The sequence below is a fragment of the Pleurodeles waltl genome, chromosome 1_2 (assembly GCF_031143425.1).
Source record: "Pleurodeles waltl isolate 20211129_DDA chromosome 1_2, aPleWal1.hap1.20221129, whole genome shotgun sequence".
Taxonomy (NCBI): Eukaryota; Metazoa; Chordata; class Amphibia; order Caudata; family Salamandridae; genus Pleurodeles; species Pleurodeles waltl.
The window spans coordinates 986,059,980-986,078,090 of NC_090437.1; the positions used below are offsets into that span (position 1 = coordinate 986,059,980).

The 18,111-nt window shown below is 43.9% G+C and overlaps 1 protein-coding gene across 1 annotated transcript in view; it reads left to right on the top strand.

The window, feature by feature from the left end:
• LOC138246875 (uncharacterized) overlaps positions 1 to 18,111 on the top strand; it is a 204,523-nt gene that overhangs the window by 163,899 nt on the left and 22,513 nt on the right. Inside the window, exon 13 of the mRNA XM_069201626.1 lies at positions 9,521 to 9,686. Within this exon, the coding sequence (XP_069057727.1) occupies positions 9,521 to 9,686 (166 nt within the window). The remainder of the gene's footprint in view (positions 1 to 9,520; positions 9,687 to 18,111) is intronic.

Consider the following 18,111-nt stretch of genomic DNA (forward strand, 5'->3'; position numbering starts at 1 on the left):
TGCAATTCCTTTTCCAGGTAGTAACTGAGGTTGAAATCTTTTGTCAACAACTGTTGCTAAATCATAGCAGTGAATTACCAGATTTAGAATCTGGCATTCACGCTAGAGCCATACATAACAATATAGTAATGATCGTCCCTGGTCTACAGAGCACACCAAATCACAACTGCTAACATCACCATCAGCCTGTGCCCAGAGTATCAGAGAAGGTCTACAGAAGCTAGTTCAGGTTTTTGTGTATTCTTGAGAATTCTTTATGGGTGCTTTGATATTTTCGCCTGACCGTTTGATTGATTAACAACTTTTTGGCCCCAAGATGAAGTGGGGATTTATCCTCTTGTCTTATTTGCCCCTTTTTTTATTTATTCTTATTGTATAGCTTCATTTTCCTAAGCATTGTTAAGTATGCTCAAACTTATTTCAGTAAGTGTGATGTTTGATTGATATGCTTTTTACATATGAAACTTTTCACTGAGGAGTACTTTGCAACCTAGGACAAGCAATGAACTCTACGAAAAATGAGCCGTGCTACCCTTAGTGAAAATAGTTTATCTCTACTAGCTCTACTGTTGGGCAGCAGAATTTTCTACGCATAACCAAAACCTTCCGTATTATCAGTTTAGCCATATTCTTCATTCGTACTCCAGCCTTCGATTAGCCAATAAAGTTAAACAGAGGACACATGCTCATATTAGGCTATTCTTTTGTGAATTTTGCGCTCTGGATCTATTAATTTTCTGTGTGGCAATCTCAAATTCAGCATGCTGGTGAAAATCCATCCGTCTATGCATTCATTAATCATTATAGCCTCCTGTTGTGGGCTATGACGGTTGTAAAAGGCCCAAAACCAGAGCTATAGGCAGGAGCTGCAGTGAAGGGCTTATAATGTGGAAGAGGGCCTTTAGCAACCGTATAGCCTGAGGCAGAAGGGCTATCGTGTGATTAGAACATTCTAACCACTACGAGTAGAATATTCTGGAATAAATAGTGAGACAAGCATTTCAAAGCAGCAGCCGGTCTGAAGGCCATTATCTGCCATGAGCCAATTCGTCGTCCTTAATGGCTCTCCAACATCAGAAGTGCACATGTATATATGTGTGCAATATAAATACAACTACTAAATAGAGCATAACAGAGGCATCAATAATATTTAATGCACAGGGGAACCAGGATTAGAACAACAAAATGAACACCTTTTAATGCCAAAAAATGTATCGTAGTGACTAGCACATAAATCACAGAAACCATCCATAACAAGCATTTGCCATTCAATGGGTGTTGCATTTGCTCGAGTTAGAGCTATTAGCTTTGTAAATTCATAACTGGACTTATCTTGCCACATAATTTGAAAATGAAAAGTAAAATAGTTGACATAGGCAAGTTAATTCAAAGCGCCACAACTGTCATGAGCGTGACCGCGAGAGTTATTGGCTCCCTGTGTGAATGTCTTGAAAGGATCGTGTCTGGGATACAAAGGAACCCGAAACCAGAGGAGGGGCCATCAGAAGCTGTAGCAGGAAAAAGCGTGGCCTAGTGTAATGGCCAACAAAAATGTTCATTTAGTGTAATCGCCTGGGAGGGAACTCATCACACAAAGGAGGGACATTTCACAAAATGCACCAATAAAAATGGAGCATTTAAGACAAGCACTAAGATAGATAGCAGTAGTGGCCGTGGTTAAAAGCCCACAGAGAGATTAAAACAGGCCAGAGCGCTTGCACGCTCGACCCTAAAAAGTAAAGTGTGCTGGTAAGTGAAGCTATTTATAAGGAGCAATCCCAGGAGGGGTGTGGCCTGACGCAGAGTGAGATAGCAGCCTGAGTCAGCTGCTCCTCTCGCTATCCTCACTCACATGGCTCCTAGAGGCATCCTTCTTTCCTTAATGAGGTTGCGACGGAACATGTGTAGAGACAAATAGAGGCGATATCTACACATCTGAAATGCAAAGCACGATGGAGCTTTGGCTGCAATCAGATTTCTGATCCTTTATCGTGCTGTCGGCCAAAATAAAATGGCGGCTGTTATCGATGCAGTTCTCTGGATTGACTCAAAAGAGTGGCACTCCTGAAACACCCTGGTGTGATCCCTGCCTGCCTATCTGTGCACTGTTTTGAGGGATTCTGTACCCGCTTAACATACATAGTAGTTTCATCTCATGCAAAATCAGCATTAGCCAATTCAAAACATACAAAAGGAGGCCTCTACTTATAGACCGATCTCACTTTGAAACTTAGATGTGAAAATGACTGTTACCACATCTTCCAGCACTGGTCCATGAGGACCAATGCAGCTTTATACCTGAGAGAAGCACTATGCTTAACCTTAGGCTCCTGTCACACATAAACCATGCCACTTGTCAGGAACACAATGACTATGTCCTAGTGTTCCTAGGCATCGAATAGGCGTTCAACTCTGTGAACTGGGAATACCTCTAGCAGCCACTGGCTAAGGTGGGGCTAGGCCCAAATTATATAGCCTATATCAAATTATTAAATACTGACTCAGGAGCCAGAGTATTCATGGGGAGAATTGTCTCCAGTAGTCTCTACAGGGGTACCCCTCAGGGCTGTTTCCTGTCCCCCCTACTATTTGTGCTTTGCTATGGAGCCACTGGCAGTGTTAGTGCGATATTACACGTCATATGTTTATACGCGGATAATGCCTTGGCATACTTGTGAGCCCGGAATACTTAGTCCCCATACTTCTGAATGTACTGCAGATGTTTGGAGAAGTCTCTGGCCTGTATGTTAATGTTTGAGTTGGCCCTTTTTGCAGGGTCATACCCAGTCTTTTTGCCTCTTGCCTCCTATTTTTTCTGACCTGTTGCTGTTGGCTTTTGAACTCTGAGCAGTTTACCACTGCTAACCAGTGCTAAAGTGCATATGCTCTCTGTGTAAATTGTATGTAATTGGTTTATCCATGATTGGCATATTTGATTTACTAGTAAGTCCCTACTAAAGTGCACTAGAGGTGCCAGGGCCTGTAAATCAAATGCTACTAGTGGGCCTGCAGCACTAGTTGTGCCATCCACATAAGTAGCTCTGTAATCATGTCTCAGACCTGCCATTCCAGTGTCTGTGTGTGCAGTTTTAACTGTAAATTCGACTTGGCAAGTGTACCCACTTGCCAGGCCTAAACCTTCCATTTTCTTACATGTAAGGCACCCCTAAGGTAGGCCCTATATAGCCCCAAGGGCAGGGTGCAGTGTATGGTTAAGGTAGGACATATAGTAATGTGTTTTATATGTTGTGACAGTGAAATATTGCTAAATTCGTTTTTCACTGTTGCAAGGCCTGTCTCTCTCATAGGTTAACATGGGGGCTACCTTTAAATCTGATTAAAGTGTAGATTCCCTTTGGGAGCGGATGGACATCTGGAGTTTGGGGTCTCTGAGCTCACAATTTAAAAATACATCTTTTAGTAAAGTTGATTTTAAGATTGCGCGTTTTAAAATGCCACTTTTAGAAAGTGAGCATTTTCTTGCTTATATCATTTCTGTGACTCTGCCTGTTTGTGGATTCCCTGTCTGGGTCAGTTTGACAGTTGGGCTGGTTGCACCTCACACTAGACAGTGACACAAAGGGAGCTGGGGTGTAGTCTGCCTTTCCTGGTGAGCCATCTGTGCTTGGAGGGAGGGGAGGAGTGGTCACTTACACCTGAAAGGGCTGTGCCTGTCCTCACACAATGCCGTCTCCGACCCCCTGGTGAGTGTCTGGGGCCTGGCCTGGGAAGGCAGGATTTCACATTCAAAAGGGACTTTACTTTGAAGTAGGCCTACTTCAAAGGAGAAATTAGGTATAAGAAGGGCACCCACAACCACAGACTTTAGAACACTTCTGGAAACAAGAGGAACCTCTGCCTGGAGAAGAGCTGAATAGCTGAGGAAGAGGAGCTGCCCTGCCTGTGACTGTGCTTTGTGGAGCTATCCTGCAGAGCTGCTTCTACCAGAGTAAGAGGGCAAAGGCTGGACTTTGTGTGCCTTCCATCTTGTGAAGAAATCTCCAAGGGCTTGATTTAGAGCTTGCCTCCTGTTGTTTGAAGTCTCAGGGACAGCAAAGACTTCTCTCTGCCAGCATCTGGATTTTCTGGAGAGACTCCTGCTCTGACAAGTGGTGCACTATCCAGTCCCTGGGCCCTTGAAAGGAAAGCTGGTGGAAATCCAAGGAAAGCGACTTCGGATGACTTCGGACCGACGCCGCAGCTGAATCCGGTGATGCTGCCTGCACCCGACGCCGTGACCTTCGCTGGAACGCAACGATCTTCGCAGGCCCGATGCCGCTGCAGCCCCGCTGAAGTCCAAGACTCCGTGGAAGTCGCTGCACCACGTTGTGACCGACGCCGCTCCAAGTGTGCGGATTCAACGTTTCGCACTGACACCGCGATCCTCGACTTCGCGCATCGACTTGTTTTCACTCTTCACTAAAGGTACTGTACTGTACTTGGGGGTCTACGCGACTCCGTGTCCGGAGCCGCTGGTGTCGACTTATTGGGAACGACTCCATCACGACGACGTGTTAACACCTCATCAAAGCATTTTGTGTTTCTAAGCGCTATTTTTGAGTTTAATCTTTAAAAATTCATAACTTGACTTGTGTATGTCGGATTTTTGTCGTTTTGGTCTTCTTTTGTTTAGATAAATATTTCCTATTGTTCTAAACTGGAGTTGTGTCATTTTGTAGTGTTTTCATTAAGTTACTGTGTGTTGGTACAAATACTTTACACCTAGCACTCTGAAGTTAAGCCTTCTGCTCTGCCAAGCAACCAACGGGGTAAGCAGGGGTTAGCTGAGGGTGATTCTCTTTTACCCTGACAAGCGTGAGGGTCCTTGCTTGACAGGGGGTAACCTGACTGTCAACCAAAGATCCCATTTCTAACAGTTTGTATAATAAAATCTGAACTATTCCTGTTGGGATGTTTGGGCAGACACCTATGATGGGTCTTCCACAGGTGGGGCTGCCCTGGGGGCATGAGCGGATATTCTACCTAGGGATTAGACTGGCCTATATGGAACAAACCTTTGTGGAGATTACCTTTGGCAGAGTTTTGGAGGGTCTCCGAACTCCGGTTCTATTTTGGAGGGAGCTTCCCTTATCTTTGATGGGCAGAGCCATGATTGTAGAGATGGTGGTGCTTCCCAGGTGTCTGTAGTACATCCTGCAGGGCACATTCTACGATATTCCCCTGGCACTGCTTTGTCAAATTGGATTTACTAATTCTAGATCTCCTTATGGTCCAGAAAAGGAAACAAATTGGGTTGTCCAAGCTCAGACAGACCTGAGAGAGAGGGGGGCTGGAAATACCCCATCTAGAGCTGTGCTATATGACAGCGCTTACAACACGTGAGCCACTGGCTAGACCCAGTAGATAGTTGGGAAAAGAATCTGTTGAGTGGCTGCCATGGGGGCCAGCCTCTCCCCGCTCTGCTTATGAGTGGGGCACAAGTGACACTGGATATTCCCTTCCTAATATGACAGGAATGCCGAGTATAGGAATCAGTGGTTAAAAGAGTGTTATGACATGCCCAGTTTGCAAGAGTGATGACAATATGGGACCGGCAACTGTTTGCACGAATTGCGGATATAATGTCAGTACAGAAATGGAAAGATGGAGGCATTGATGTGCTCTGTGATCGGTACCTTGGGGGGCAATTTATAACCCAGGAAGATGTGGTTGACTCCTTTGCATTCGATAGAGGGCAGTACTTACAGTATGCAAAAACCTCTGCAATGGTGTGGGAAATATGCCTCTGCTTCCCAGACAAACCGGAATGCTCGCTAATTTTATTATCACTCCTATCGCTGGCATGAGGGTGCAGACTGACCTCACACCTCTTTCGGATGCTCAGGGAGGACCTGCCCAAAATATACCCACAACCCACGTCAAATGGGAGATTGCCTTAGAAAAACCCCTATCTGATCAACAATTGGAAAAGATACACACAGGAGCACAGACAGTTAGCTCAAATGCACAGTTTGTTAGTCCAAAATAATTACACACATCAGGCATATCTTTCCCCTATACTTCTACATTCTATTTATGACACTAGATCAGACAACCGTACATGCTGCAGACACACTGCAGCAGATTTCGTACATATGGTATGGCAATGCCCTGCTCTGACACAACACTGATCAAATGTTGTGGCCAATCTTAATAAAGCTGCTGATTGGGATTTACAGCCTACACCAACACCATCCTGTTGGACCTAATACCAATCCAGACCAATGAAAAATTGAGCAGAAAATGTATTTTATTGAGTCTCATGCTTGCATACTGTCACATTGCCAAAAAATGGTTGGGGCCTATTTCCATGGGGTACTCATACTGGCTCTGAGGTATGTCAGAATGGGCAGTGGCAGAGGAGGTGTGGACGAAGCAAGACGAAAAAGTGGAGGATGATCTGACTGCTTGGGTGAAGATGTTGGCCGCACTACAGGACACTCCCGGACCAGAGGTGACTGGATATGTCGAACATGGAACCTGTGTCGTAATCTAAAATAAAATGAGTTGAGGACATGGGGGGAGTTATGACTGACTAGAAAACAGGATGGAGTTGCACACAACTGGATTGATGAGTCAATGTACGTAGCAATCTGTCTAGGATCGCGAACCTCATGATACAAGGGCTGTACATAATGCTCAAAACCCCAAAGAGAGACCATAGTACCTGCAATGTCTGTTATCTTTTTTGTGAACAATGGGTACCATCCAATACATTATATTTGATCATTGGGAGCAGCGGGGAGGGGTTGACGGAGATTGGGGAACTGTTAATCTTGTTGCATTGTTTCTTAATGTGACCTGTACAGAACTGCTGCTATTCCAAACGGTTGTGTTTATTCTGTGAAACTCAATAAAGAATACATAAAAAACACACAAAATCTAAATCCCTTATCCCTGTGATAAGGAACCCAGCAGGAAAGGCGGTCTCTGCAACGCGAGATATTCTTGAGACTTTACAAACTTTTTATAAAGAATTATATACATTTATACCTGCTCCCTCCCCTACCATAAATGATTATTTAGAGGCTTCCAATCTTCCACACATCCCCCAGTCCAATTAGAAGTGATTGTTGCAATCCACACTCTTGAGACCGGAAAGGCCCCAGGCCTGAATGGATACACTGCCAAATTTTACAAAATCTTCTCGGATAGAGTAGCTGACCCCTACATGCTGTCTTTCATCAGTATGCTACATCAGGTTCCAAAGTCAGCTCTGCCACTGAAGCTACAATTGTTGTCATTCCAATGGAAGGGAAGGATCACCTATTTGTTAAGAGTTATAGACCAATCTTCTGATTAACTTTGATTGCTAAGTATATGCAAAGATTGAGGCTCGTAGATTAGAGCCAGTAATTTTGCAATTGGTTACCAATTCACAAACTGGATTTTAAAAGGGAGGCATGCCTCGAATAATATTAGGTTGTTTTGTCATGTCTTGGATAAAGTCAAACTAACACTTACACCCACGGTCGCTCTGGCCTTGGATAGAAGGAAGACCTTTGATAAAGTTTCCTGGCCCTTTCTACAAGCGGTCTTACATAACTACCAATTGGGGAATGAGTTTACAAGGATGATTATGGCTTTATATTCTAATCCAACGATGAAGGTTAGAGTTAATGGTGATCTATCACAGGCTATCTCAGGGTACCCGTCAGGATTGCCCACTCTCGCCTCACCTCTTCTTACTCATTATCGAAACCCTTGATCTCTGCTTTCAAAGATAACTCTGAAATTCCAGGAATTTCTTTTCAGTCAGGAAGACAATTGGCGCTAGCATATGCTGAGGACGTGCTCTTATTTATGGAAGATGCCCCTCAGACTCTTCCTGTCATCATGAAGAAGATTGAGAGATACTCATTTATGACGGTATACTCTCTAAATAGAGATAAAATTTAAGCCTTCCCCTTAAATGTTCATTGCTACTCTCTCCTGTGTCTTTCCATAGAAACACAACTGATAAGCCCCTTGCTTCTTAGTGCCACTCTTTTGATACATAACTTGGCTAGACTTCCTTTGGAACACTCAAAAATCATTATATTAGATACAGAACTGGCACTGTTGCTTATTGATAAGCAGATTAAACATCAGATGGCGGGATCCACTATGGCCTCCTTGTGGTAAATCGCAGGATAAAGTTAGATGGGAGGTCTGTATTTTGGGAGTCCTGGTACGAAAGGATACTAATTTAATAGGTGACCTCAACACCCATCTGCAGCCTATTCCTTTCTTGTCCCTTTGCTGCGCATTTAATCTTGAGGCTATTGAAATTTATAAATTCCAGAGGTTTAGGGGTGTGATTGGTAAATTGAAATCACCACACTCACTCGAGTTACCTGGTCTGTTAGGCATATTCAAGAAACAGGGACACTCTCTATCTTGTATCAAAAAATTTCTAGAATCCCCCAAGAAACGTCCTCAGATCACACACCCAGAAATGCGAGCCATACTTTGAATCTATTTGTAATACTGTCAACTCGGTTGTTGCCTCAGAAAGAAAATTGGCAATCCCCGTTCTGCGATAAAATCACATTGGCTTTGGTGCAGTCCAGATTTTGGTTTTTGCACAACACATTTTGAACCCCATCCAGAATTCACGAAATTGGTTTTAATTATGTCAGATGTTTGCTGGAGATGGGAGGAGAGGGTGGGGGGTCTACAACATATGTTTTTTACCTGTGAAATAGTCAAACCCCTATTGGCCGAGATTCACTCACTAACACACAATATAACTGGGGTGCATATTGAGATGGATCTGTTGGCAGTTGTTTTGGGATTACATACTAATCCTTTGCCTCCGGACTGGATTGACCAGATCTCTTCATACTAAGGCAATACTTTCTGATTGGAAGCTAACCTCTGTCACCTCCTTTGAGAAATGGTGGAACTTCTGTGCACCATCCCAGGGGTCGATAATGTTTTATATGGCAAATTACATGATATTTCCTGCTCCAGACATCTATGGGACCCCTTCGACGTATACTTGCAAAAGAATAAATCCCCATTGATGTCCTTCTTTAACCTGTTAGTTTCATCCGACAAAGGCTCGCCTGTTAGGCGCTGGATGCCCTGCGGAGCCAATGCTCACACCAGATACCATTGAGTGTGTGTAGCCTGTTCTTCTTTTCCTGCTTCTTTTTCTATTTGTATATACATTTTGTCCTCTTAGTTCATCTGATTGTATGTGACCTAATTTTCTTGCTTAATGCTTATCTCATTTATGTTCCTTAATATTATATTCACATATTTTATGTCTTCATGTATGTAAGGTGTCATGTCATGGCTTATTCTTGTGAAAATACAATAAAAATCTCTGAAAGAAAAAAAGTGCAATCCCAGCTGGGGAGCAATGTAGTGCTGGGTAACCAGGATTGCCTGGGGGCACATTTGAAAGTCATTTACAATAGGGCAATTTTAGAAGCAGGTAATGGGATTTGAATAACCTCTAAAAACTCATATTTTAATAACATAACTTACCTTCGGAGTACTGACTGTCCCACTTATTTGTTTTTGTCCCCAGGTTAGGTATTATGATGGGACTGAAGGATATGTGGCTCGAGAAGAAACCTATGTGATTAGCGATACCAAGAAAGAAGAGATCACAGCAGAGATTATTTCTCAAGAAGAGTCGATAATCGGGAGAACTGTTGTCGCCCGAAATGACAAGGATGGACTATATTACATCGGTACACAATTCAGTAATTCTTTTTGAATATTTTATTTCCCTGCATTTTTAAAACATAAATATTTACAAGCTTTTGGAACAAAAAAGTAGTGAAGGAGAAGCTGATAGCTGCTAATGCTAATACAAGGATTTGGAAAAAATAGCCCTAAGGAATCAGAGGCCCTCAGGGACATAATACAAGCTCACAAAGATCTTGCGATGTGGGTCCGGGGGAAGATTTCCCCCCCTTGGAGAAGCCCTTCAGCAGTGATGTAACGCAAAATGATACTGTATAAACCAAAAATTGCACACACAGTTCCAAAAAGTGGAAAGTTGTATCTACCGGTTCTGCAGATCAGGAAAACCAAAAGGTTGTAAGCACGAGCCCTCACTCACCTTTTGGTGACATGCTTCATCATAGGGCTGTGCTCCTCGTCAGGCCGGCGCTGCAATGCCTGACGGGCCCCACACGGGGGCTCTTTGCCGGAGATCTTTTTGAGCGAAATGCGCACCGGTCAGAAATAGGAATCGAGGATTGGAGTAGAAAAGTTAAAAATGTCTAGAGGTACAAACCGTTGATATCTTTAATTAAATGTTAGTGCCTCTGACAAGATTAAAAACAAAGAATAGGGATATGGTAAAATAATGTCTACACTCCCCATAAAGTATAACAAAATTGTGCTAACTGTAGCCACCAACCCTTATACTAGAGAGTGGTGAAATAGACAAAATGAAGAAAACACAGGATCCCCTGTGCTACTCTACATTACAGGTCAACATGTTTCTCGCTATGCGATTCGTCAGGACCTCAAAGACGTACCTAATCCTTCAAATATATGGGCTGCCCATATTAGGGAAAGCAGAACCCTTCAAATAATAAATGTAGGGCCTCATCGGGGGACAAACATCGAGATGCGTAAAATCCTCTGTGGTTTTGCTAAAGTTACGAAGTCGACTGTGAACCTCTGCTCGTTATGGTTCCCCGGTATTGGGAACTTCACACACTGGACCAGGAGTCTATCCTCCGAATATCCCACTCTCTGCCCCCCTTGCTGTTGTTTTTTGACGCAAAATGATACCCCAGCCCAACCCGCCCCGCAGAATGTGGTGAGGCGCCCTAGAGACTTCGATATCTAATAAACATTCATCGGCCTTAGAGTGAATGGGGGCATCCTGGATGGGCTGCAGGGGCCTTTGTTTGCCTCGGCGGCCTCTGCAGGTGTCTGATGGTAACGCGTGTAATTTATGAGTAACAGTCACCACTGTGCTTTCTGGATGTGATACACTGTATCTCCCCAAACTAATGTAGCAAACTTCGAAAAACGCTCATTGTTAAAGGGCGAAGAGAAAGTGTCGAAAAGTTTCTTACGCTCTCAGTGAACATGCGAACATAAAGAAATACACAGGAAGAAAGAAAGAGGAAAGAGAACGGAAAAGAAACATGAAAAGGGAGGGGGAAATGAAAAAGAGCTTGGGAGAGGACAAAACAGAGAGATCTCTGAGAGAGAGCGAGATAGGGAAAGATAGAGGCGATGTGTGAGAGAGAGAGGTCTGACAACAAAGGGAAAGACAAAATGTGATGCAGGGATGAGGAGGAGAACACTACAGAGACAGAGGTCAGATCTTCTACACACAGATCGCGATTCAATACAATGACATTGGAGCAGTAGGATTGCTCAGTGGGCAGTACAGATGATGTGCTGCATTTCCCATAGTTGCATATTTTGGAGACAATTGGTGAATAATCTAATAATGATGTTGATCCTGCAAGGTGAACTGGAGTATTCTCTCTAGAATCAGGAGAATTTGGATGTGATAAGAGCCATCATGCAGACCAATGAAAGGAAAACATATTGTATCTGCAGCAAGTCTGGAATACATTCCTCCAATTCCTGCCATTAATTCAGTCTCCTGGTAAAGGTGTAGTCATGAGCTTTGTATCATGCAGCAAAGCTGAATATTCAATAAGATATGTCCTTGACACATTCTTGTTAGGCCAGACATTGGCCCTGCGCCTGATCCATGTCTAATGACAGAGATAATGACCATATTAATGATCCACTGGATTTTGACTAAAGTTGACTAAAGTATGAGTTGATATGATAAATTCTTCTTGTTAACTAATCAGAGGTGTGTGTGTCCTATGGCCAATCTCACATAGAAACATAGTCAAGGGCACTCTATGGAGGAAAAGCAATGTTCCCTTAAAAGTACCATAGTCTCACCCTTTCATAGCTTTGGCCACTGGCAAGACTTGCTGTCAGTATCTGTTATGGGTGCCAGGATACAACTACTTAATCTGTATCACAATTATCTCAATAGTCTTGTAATGAAAGCAAAAAGGACTTTAGTAATTAGGACCTTTGTTACTATGGTAGCAGATTATGCTGAAGGAACTCTGCAGATGGGGTTATGAAGACCACTATTCCCTTTAGCTTTAGTGTCTGCTGCAGTCTCAGAATTCTGTGTTACTGTTGGGTCCCAAATGGATGAAGTCACATAAACCTTCAGAAAATTGGGTATCCCACAGCAGGCAAGCAGGGAACATCAGTAGGCACATTGGTTTAAAGGTTTAGTTGAGGAGGTGGTTGGTTTGACTCTGCAACTCAGTTGCACTCCAGTAGGAATTCTGGCAGAGAAGAACAGGCATCCTTATCTCGTTTCAAGAATTAGGAAACATATTCAAGATCCAGGGCTCTTAGAAATGTACAGGTACTGTATGAAGAGTGACGTTAACAGCATCCTGTGATGGGTGCTATGTGTGACATTCTTTAATTATAAGCTGGCAAGCATCTAAGGTTATAGACCAAGCTCATTTATCATCTTACTTTCACACCTCTGAACATAAAGTAGAATGCATGAGATTAGGATTTAGAGTCAACAGGCTATCCTGCTCACAAGAAGATCAAATGAAGTCCTCACCTACCTATTTAGTCAGAAGTAGTCTTCTTGGGTGAGGCCAAAACGTGTGAAGTCCCCCATTGAGGGGGCGTAGCTATACTCTGATGTGAGCAGACGTGTGCTCAGGGAGCACTCTGGGCCCGTCATTGCTCTTATGTAATGTAGACCCTGTAATTCCCCTTTCTTGCAGGGAATACATTGCGCCTGAGCATTCCTTCAAGGTCTCACACCTTCTGATCTAGCCAAGCAGTGGTGATAAGGCACAGAATCACTCAACTGAAAGAGTGGAACAGCACCAATCTGGATTCTAAGAAGGCGGCAGCGCTGAGGGATCAGTAAACAGACGGTGGAGTGGGGCTGCTCTCCAGGGTGATGGCGATATACTGGGTTCCTACGGACCGCACTGGATTGGGAGAGGTGCTATGCGATCGTACTGGGGAGCCCATTGTGTGCCGCACGACTGGATGGGGCACGTGGTTTTGGCCATGCTAACTTGGCCTGCCCTTGCATCAGAGTGGGATAGCTGAGCGACCAGGTCCCTGCAGAACCACTTGAGATTGTGTCTGTTTCCTGCCCCCAAGTGAAGATCTACAGAGCCCCACCGGGTACTCCAGTGCACAATTTGGTTTGGTGGGGTGCTTCACATTCCTTGTACTGAATCAAGGGTAGCCCTTGCTAAGGAAGGTGCCACTCTGCTAGGCTCCCTGGATGGGACACCCCAGGGCATAGCTTAAGGGGGGATTTTGGGGTGTTACGCCACCTTAAAAATTTATTCTGTAGTAAATAGATGGGTACAAGTGTTTACAGTTGGGTATTGTGAGGAGTCTGTTGGAGTTACCGTAGATTTTTGCACACTCACACAAAGTCTCTCTTTCTCTCGTCTCTGCCTTCAAACTTGGTTTGTTTGAAAACTATTGTGTTTCAAGTATTCCTAACAAAGCACACTCCTCTCTCTTTCCACTGCTTTTTAAGTCCCCCTTTGTGTCCTGCTTCTCATAATGTATTTTAACAACATATGCTAGCGTAATTGCTGGGAAATCTCAAGCTTACAACCCCCAATCCTACTGACCAAGCTACTCCCCTGGGGATACCAGCCTGTCCCTACCAGCCAGAACAGTGGTGCAGAAATGAATCATTCAGTAGACTGTAAATACCTGCATGGCAAATCTTTCCATGCTGGGCCAGTTATGTGGCTCAGCCTGTTCCTGTCAATAGAGAGTTTCTGCTTCTTTGAGATGCAGCACTGCGGGACTACTCAAGGACTTCAGATTTAGCAGATGATCTGTGTCTCTGGCTCCTTAATTGCACTCAAACTATGTGATTTACCAGGTGTTGTAGCTCATTATGGCAGGGTTAGCTTACACATCCGCTGATTACCTGTCTAGAGGGATCTTTAAGTAGCGCTGAGTGTGAGTACCACAATAGAGGAAATCAATGATGAACAGACACTAGAAAGGGCTCTTGCAGTGAAATCTGTCAATGAGCCGTAGCATCCTGAAGGTAGCGAGCAAGACCACATGATGCGTACACAAGAAAGTCCATTCTAGAAAATCCGTAAAGGGAAATTGGACCTGAAGGAATCTCTGGATGGCAAGATTGATGAACTGAAGGTAGATGTTGGTCTCCTCTGCTCCAACCACAAAAAGGATGCTGAGAGTGTTGCAGTGAATGAGTCCACCCTTGCAGTAATGCAGTCCTCAGAGTAGGAACTACAGAACCAACTGCAATTGTTAACTGAACAAGTTGGGTATTTACAGGACAGGGCAGAAAACACAGAGAGTCACTCCCTCAGGAACAATATTCATGTCAAAGGTTAACCTGAGGGATTGGAGGGACAGTCTGTGGAACGGTATACAGAAAAGTGGCTGCTGGAGAATATCATTGAGGGAAAATGGCCACTTCACTTTGTTTTTGAACAGGCTCACAGAGCGCTGGGTCACTCCCTGACCAATGGCACTGAAGCTCCTTAATTATAGAGATAAAGATTTGATTTTACACTTTGCAAACAACACAACCTATGGATGGTGGACAATACAGAGGTTTATTTGTTCCCAGAATACACAACAAGAACAATAAAAAGCTGCAAAGCTCTTTTCTGGAGGGCAAGGCCGAATTGCGATAACTGAATTTTCAATATGCTTTGTTGTTCCCTGCGCTTCAATAGGTCACAAAGAACAACACTGTCTTTGTGTTCAGTACTCCTGTAGAGGTTCAGGAATGGCTAGAAACCCAATGTGTATTCATATCGGATCACAAAGAATAGAGGAAAGCAGGACACTGTAGGAACAAGCCTTCACGCTGTAGATTAGGTGGACTCTTCGGTCATCCACAAAGAAAGCCAGCAGTAGAAAAACAAGCCAAAGTGATGGTGGACTTGAAAAAATATAGCCACACTCAGGAAAGGGGCACACCTAGTCCTGTGATGTTGCACTCAGTAATTATCTGAGCAAGAAGAGCCAGTTGGTGCTCTAGGGACTGACCCTACAGTAACTCCTATGATGGCAGATTATTTGATGGAGAATATGGCCATCAGGAACCTTTTTGACTGACAACACTGCCAATAGGGTACAAGAGAGGAGGAATGGTGCATTTTGACAAAAAGGGGATTTTTGATTTGCGGGGTTGCAGTTCCATAGGCAATCTGAGATTTGAGTAGACCCCCTGGTCCAAGTGCACCTCTCCCCTACAGAGCACAAGTGTGCGGTGTGAGTATATAGGGGACACGCTGAGAGTTGATGTTTTGTTGTTATATATGTTTCACTTGTAATTGTTTCATACATATTCATGTGGGGGTGTTGAAATTGCAACCAATCGTGCTTACGCGCCAGTACTGGTTACTATGTTTAGTGTAGTGAGATACCAAGGGAGGAGCATTGTCAATGGACTAGGGATGGAAATTAGGTTTTCACCAACAACACTGATGCCATAGATTTCTGTTATGGCATGTGATTCATTTAATTGGGTTACCTGGAATGTCAGAGTAATGGCTATGGTATCTAGACTATGCAGCATTTACTCCTGCCTAAAAAGATGATGAGGAAATAAGAGAGCATGCCAGCAGGAAACACATCTACTGCAGCATGGCCCAAATGTCCTGCATCACTTCTGGAATGGGCAGATAGTGGGTGCTAATTATTCTTCCTTGGCCAGGGACACTGAGGTGTGGGTGGCTTCTGAGGTACCTTTTCAGGTTCTGCAGACACACAAAGATCCAGTGAGGTGGAATATAATATTACATGGCATGCTTGCAGAAGCTCTAACTAGTGTTTAAGCCCATAACATGAATCAGATACAGTTTTTAGAGTCACTACCCCACATGTAGTCTCATAATGTGACTACACTGGCATTTGGGGGTGGGGGCTATAATATGGTGTTAGAAGTGGTGCTGGATCAGATCTTTCCCCCACTTTAAGGACAGCACATAGTGCTCTAGTTTCACAGGGGTTTGCTTCTGAGGGACGGAATTTGCAGATAGTAGCTACATGGAGAGGAATGTACCCAGAAGCCTGTGAATACACATACTTTTCACCACTGCATGGGCTATATTAGAGATTGGACCTGTACATGGTACTAGGGGCATTGAGGGAAAATTGCAGACTATAGACTATTTGACAGGGGCTGAGTCATCCCCTAGCCCTGTCCGGCTGCAGCTTAAATGGAATGAAAATGTCGCAAGGGACCGACTGTGGAGACTACAGCCTAAGGCTTTGCATGATGCTGCATTGGTTGCAGTGATAGTTGAGCTAATTGTTAGGTATTTCATAGAAAATGAAGGGCCTGCCTCTAGTATGTCAGTTGAATAGAACTCCTTCAAGGTGGTAATCCAGGGACTTTGCATTAAAACAATACATGTAGATAGTCTTGGTCTCCGTAGGGAGATTACAGAGGCAATATGAAAAGTCTGAGAGCTGGACTGTCTGGTGTAGTAGCCTATACTGGCAGAGTGTTCTGAGTCTGAATAGACCATAGAACCCTGGTGGACTGCCTTCAGTAAGTTGATTATCAATTACGTTTCTCTAGAAGCCACAGAGAGGGAGATATATCTGGCCATTTGCTGGTCTGGGTGCTTTAAAACAATAACAGTTACAAACCACTATGTGCTGTATGCAGTGCTACAGGTGAGGTGGTTAGCTCACAGGGGCTATCAAAGTGGTATTAACACATTATTACCCTGAATTGTATGCGGTCAATTCCGTATTTGCTAAGTTTGGGTTGGTGACCTACCTCCAGCTGCTGGAGTTACCACAGCTCACTCACTCACAAGGAGGTATCCAACGCTATCAAACAGTTGGCCACAGGCAACACACTGGGTCAGGATGGCTTAGTTTCCAAATTTCATGCCACCTACCAAACAATGCTAGTCCTCAAATTAATGAAACTGTATTCAGATACATATGATATTGGTCTACTGCTAGCATTCACTAGAGAATGGTACTGCTCAAAACAGAGACTCTCTAGATCTAAAAGCTTATAGACACATCTCTTTACTGACATAGAAAATAAGATCTTGAGCAAGGTACTTACCACTGGCCTAGTAATAAGGGTGGTTTTTCATAATGATCCAAATGGATTTATCCCAGGACGAAATATGCACTTGAACTTGGGCCTCAAAATTAAATGGGGAAAATCATGTATGTTCAAACTTGTGAAACATGTATCCATGGGTTGGACAACCGTGTACATTGGCCTAAATGACAACCAGATGTTTTTAAATTTCTAATGGTGCAGGTATACTGAGAACATGAACCGCTATGTACTGGAAACATGGAAACAGTGATGGTCTTGGAGAGGAACTCACTTCACTTTTGGAAGGGATTACCACTGTCCCCATGGGTAAAATATCAGTTGCTAAAATGCTGATATACCCATTTTGTTCTTATGTTATTTTGTGGCCTTCCTGGTCTGGCTTATTTTGTGAGTTACAATCACTGCTGGAGACATTGATATGGAATGAGGATAGATGCAGATCTTTGCAGCAGCAGCGATAAGGTAGCATCAATGGAGATGTATTGGTTCCAAAAGGTGCAATGGCGTAGAAGTGGGGATTCTTGCTGGAGCAGCACTTTATACTCACTTCTAAGGGCCCAGGAATGGCTTGGCACCCCTGAGCAGGGCAAGACTTACAATTGGCAAGTCCAAGTGGGTTGGAAGTGTTTGATGTCCCTGAGACTTCAGAAAATAGGAGAACATTTAGCTGGCCCTTGGGGTCAGTCTGGGTGTTAAGTTCAAGTGATGTGGGTCCACTCCTTTTCACCAAAGCAAGGAGTGCAGCAGGCAGCATGTCAGCACTGCCGGAAAGCAGTTCTTCCAGACTAGCAGTACAGCACAGTGGCAGCCCTTCAGCAGCACGGCAGTCCTTCTTCCTGGCAGGGTATCCACAGATCCTGAAGTGTACTGATTTGGTAGGGTAAGAGGCCCAGTACTTTACCCAGTTGTGCCTTTGAAGAGGGGGTGAGTTCAAGGAAGGGTCTTTGAAGTGCAGAGAGGTATTTTCTTCCTGCTCTGACTCCAGACTCATTGCAGGGCTTATGCAGCCCAGGTGTACG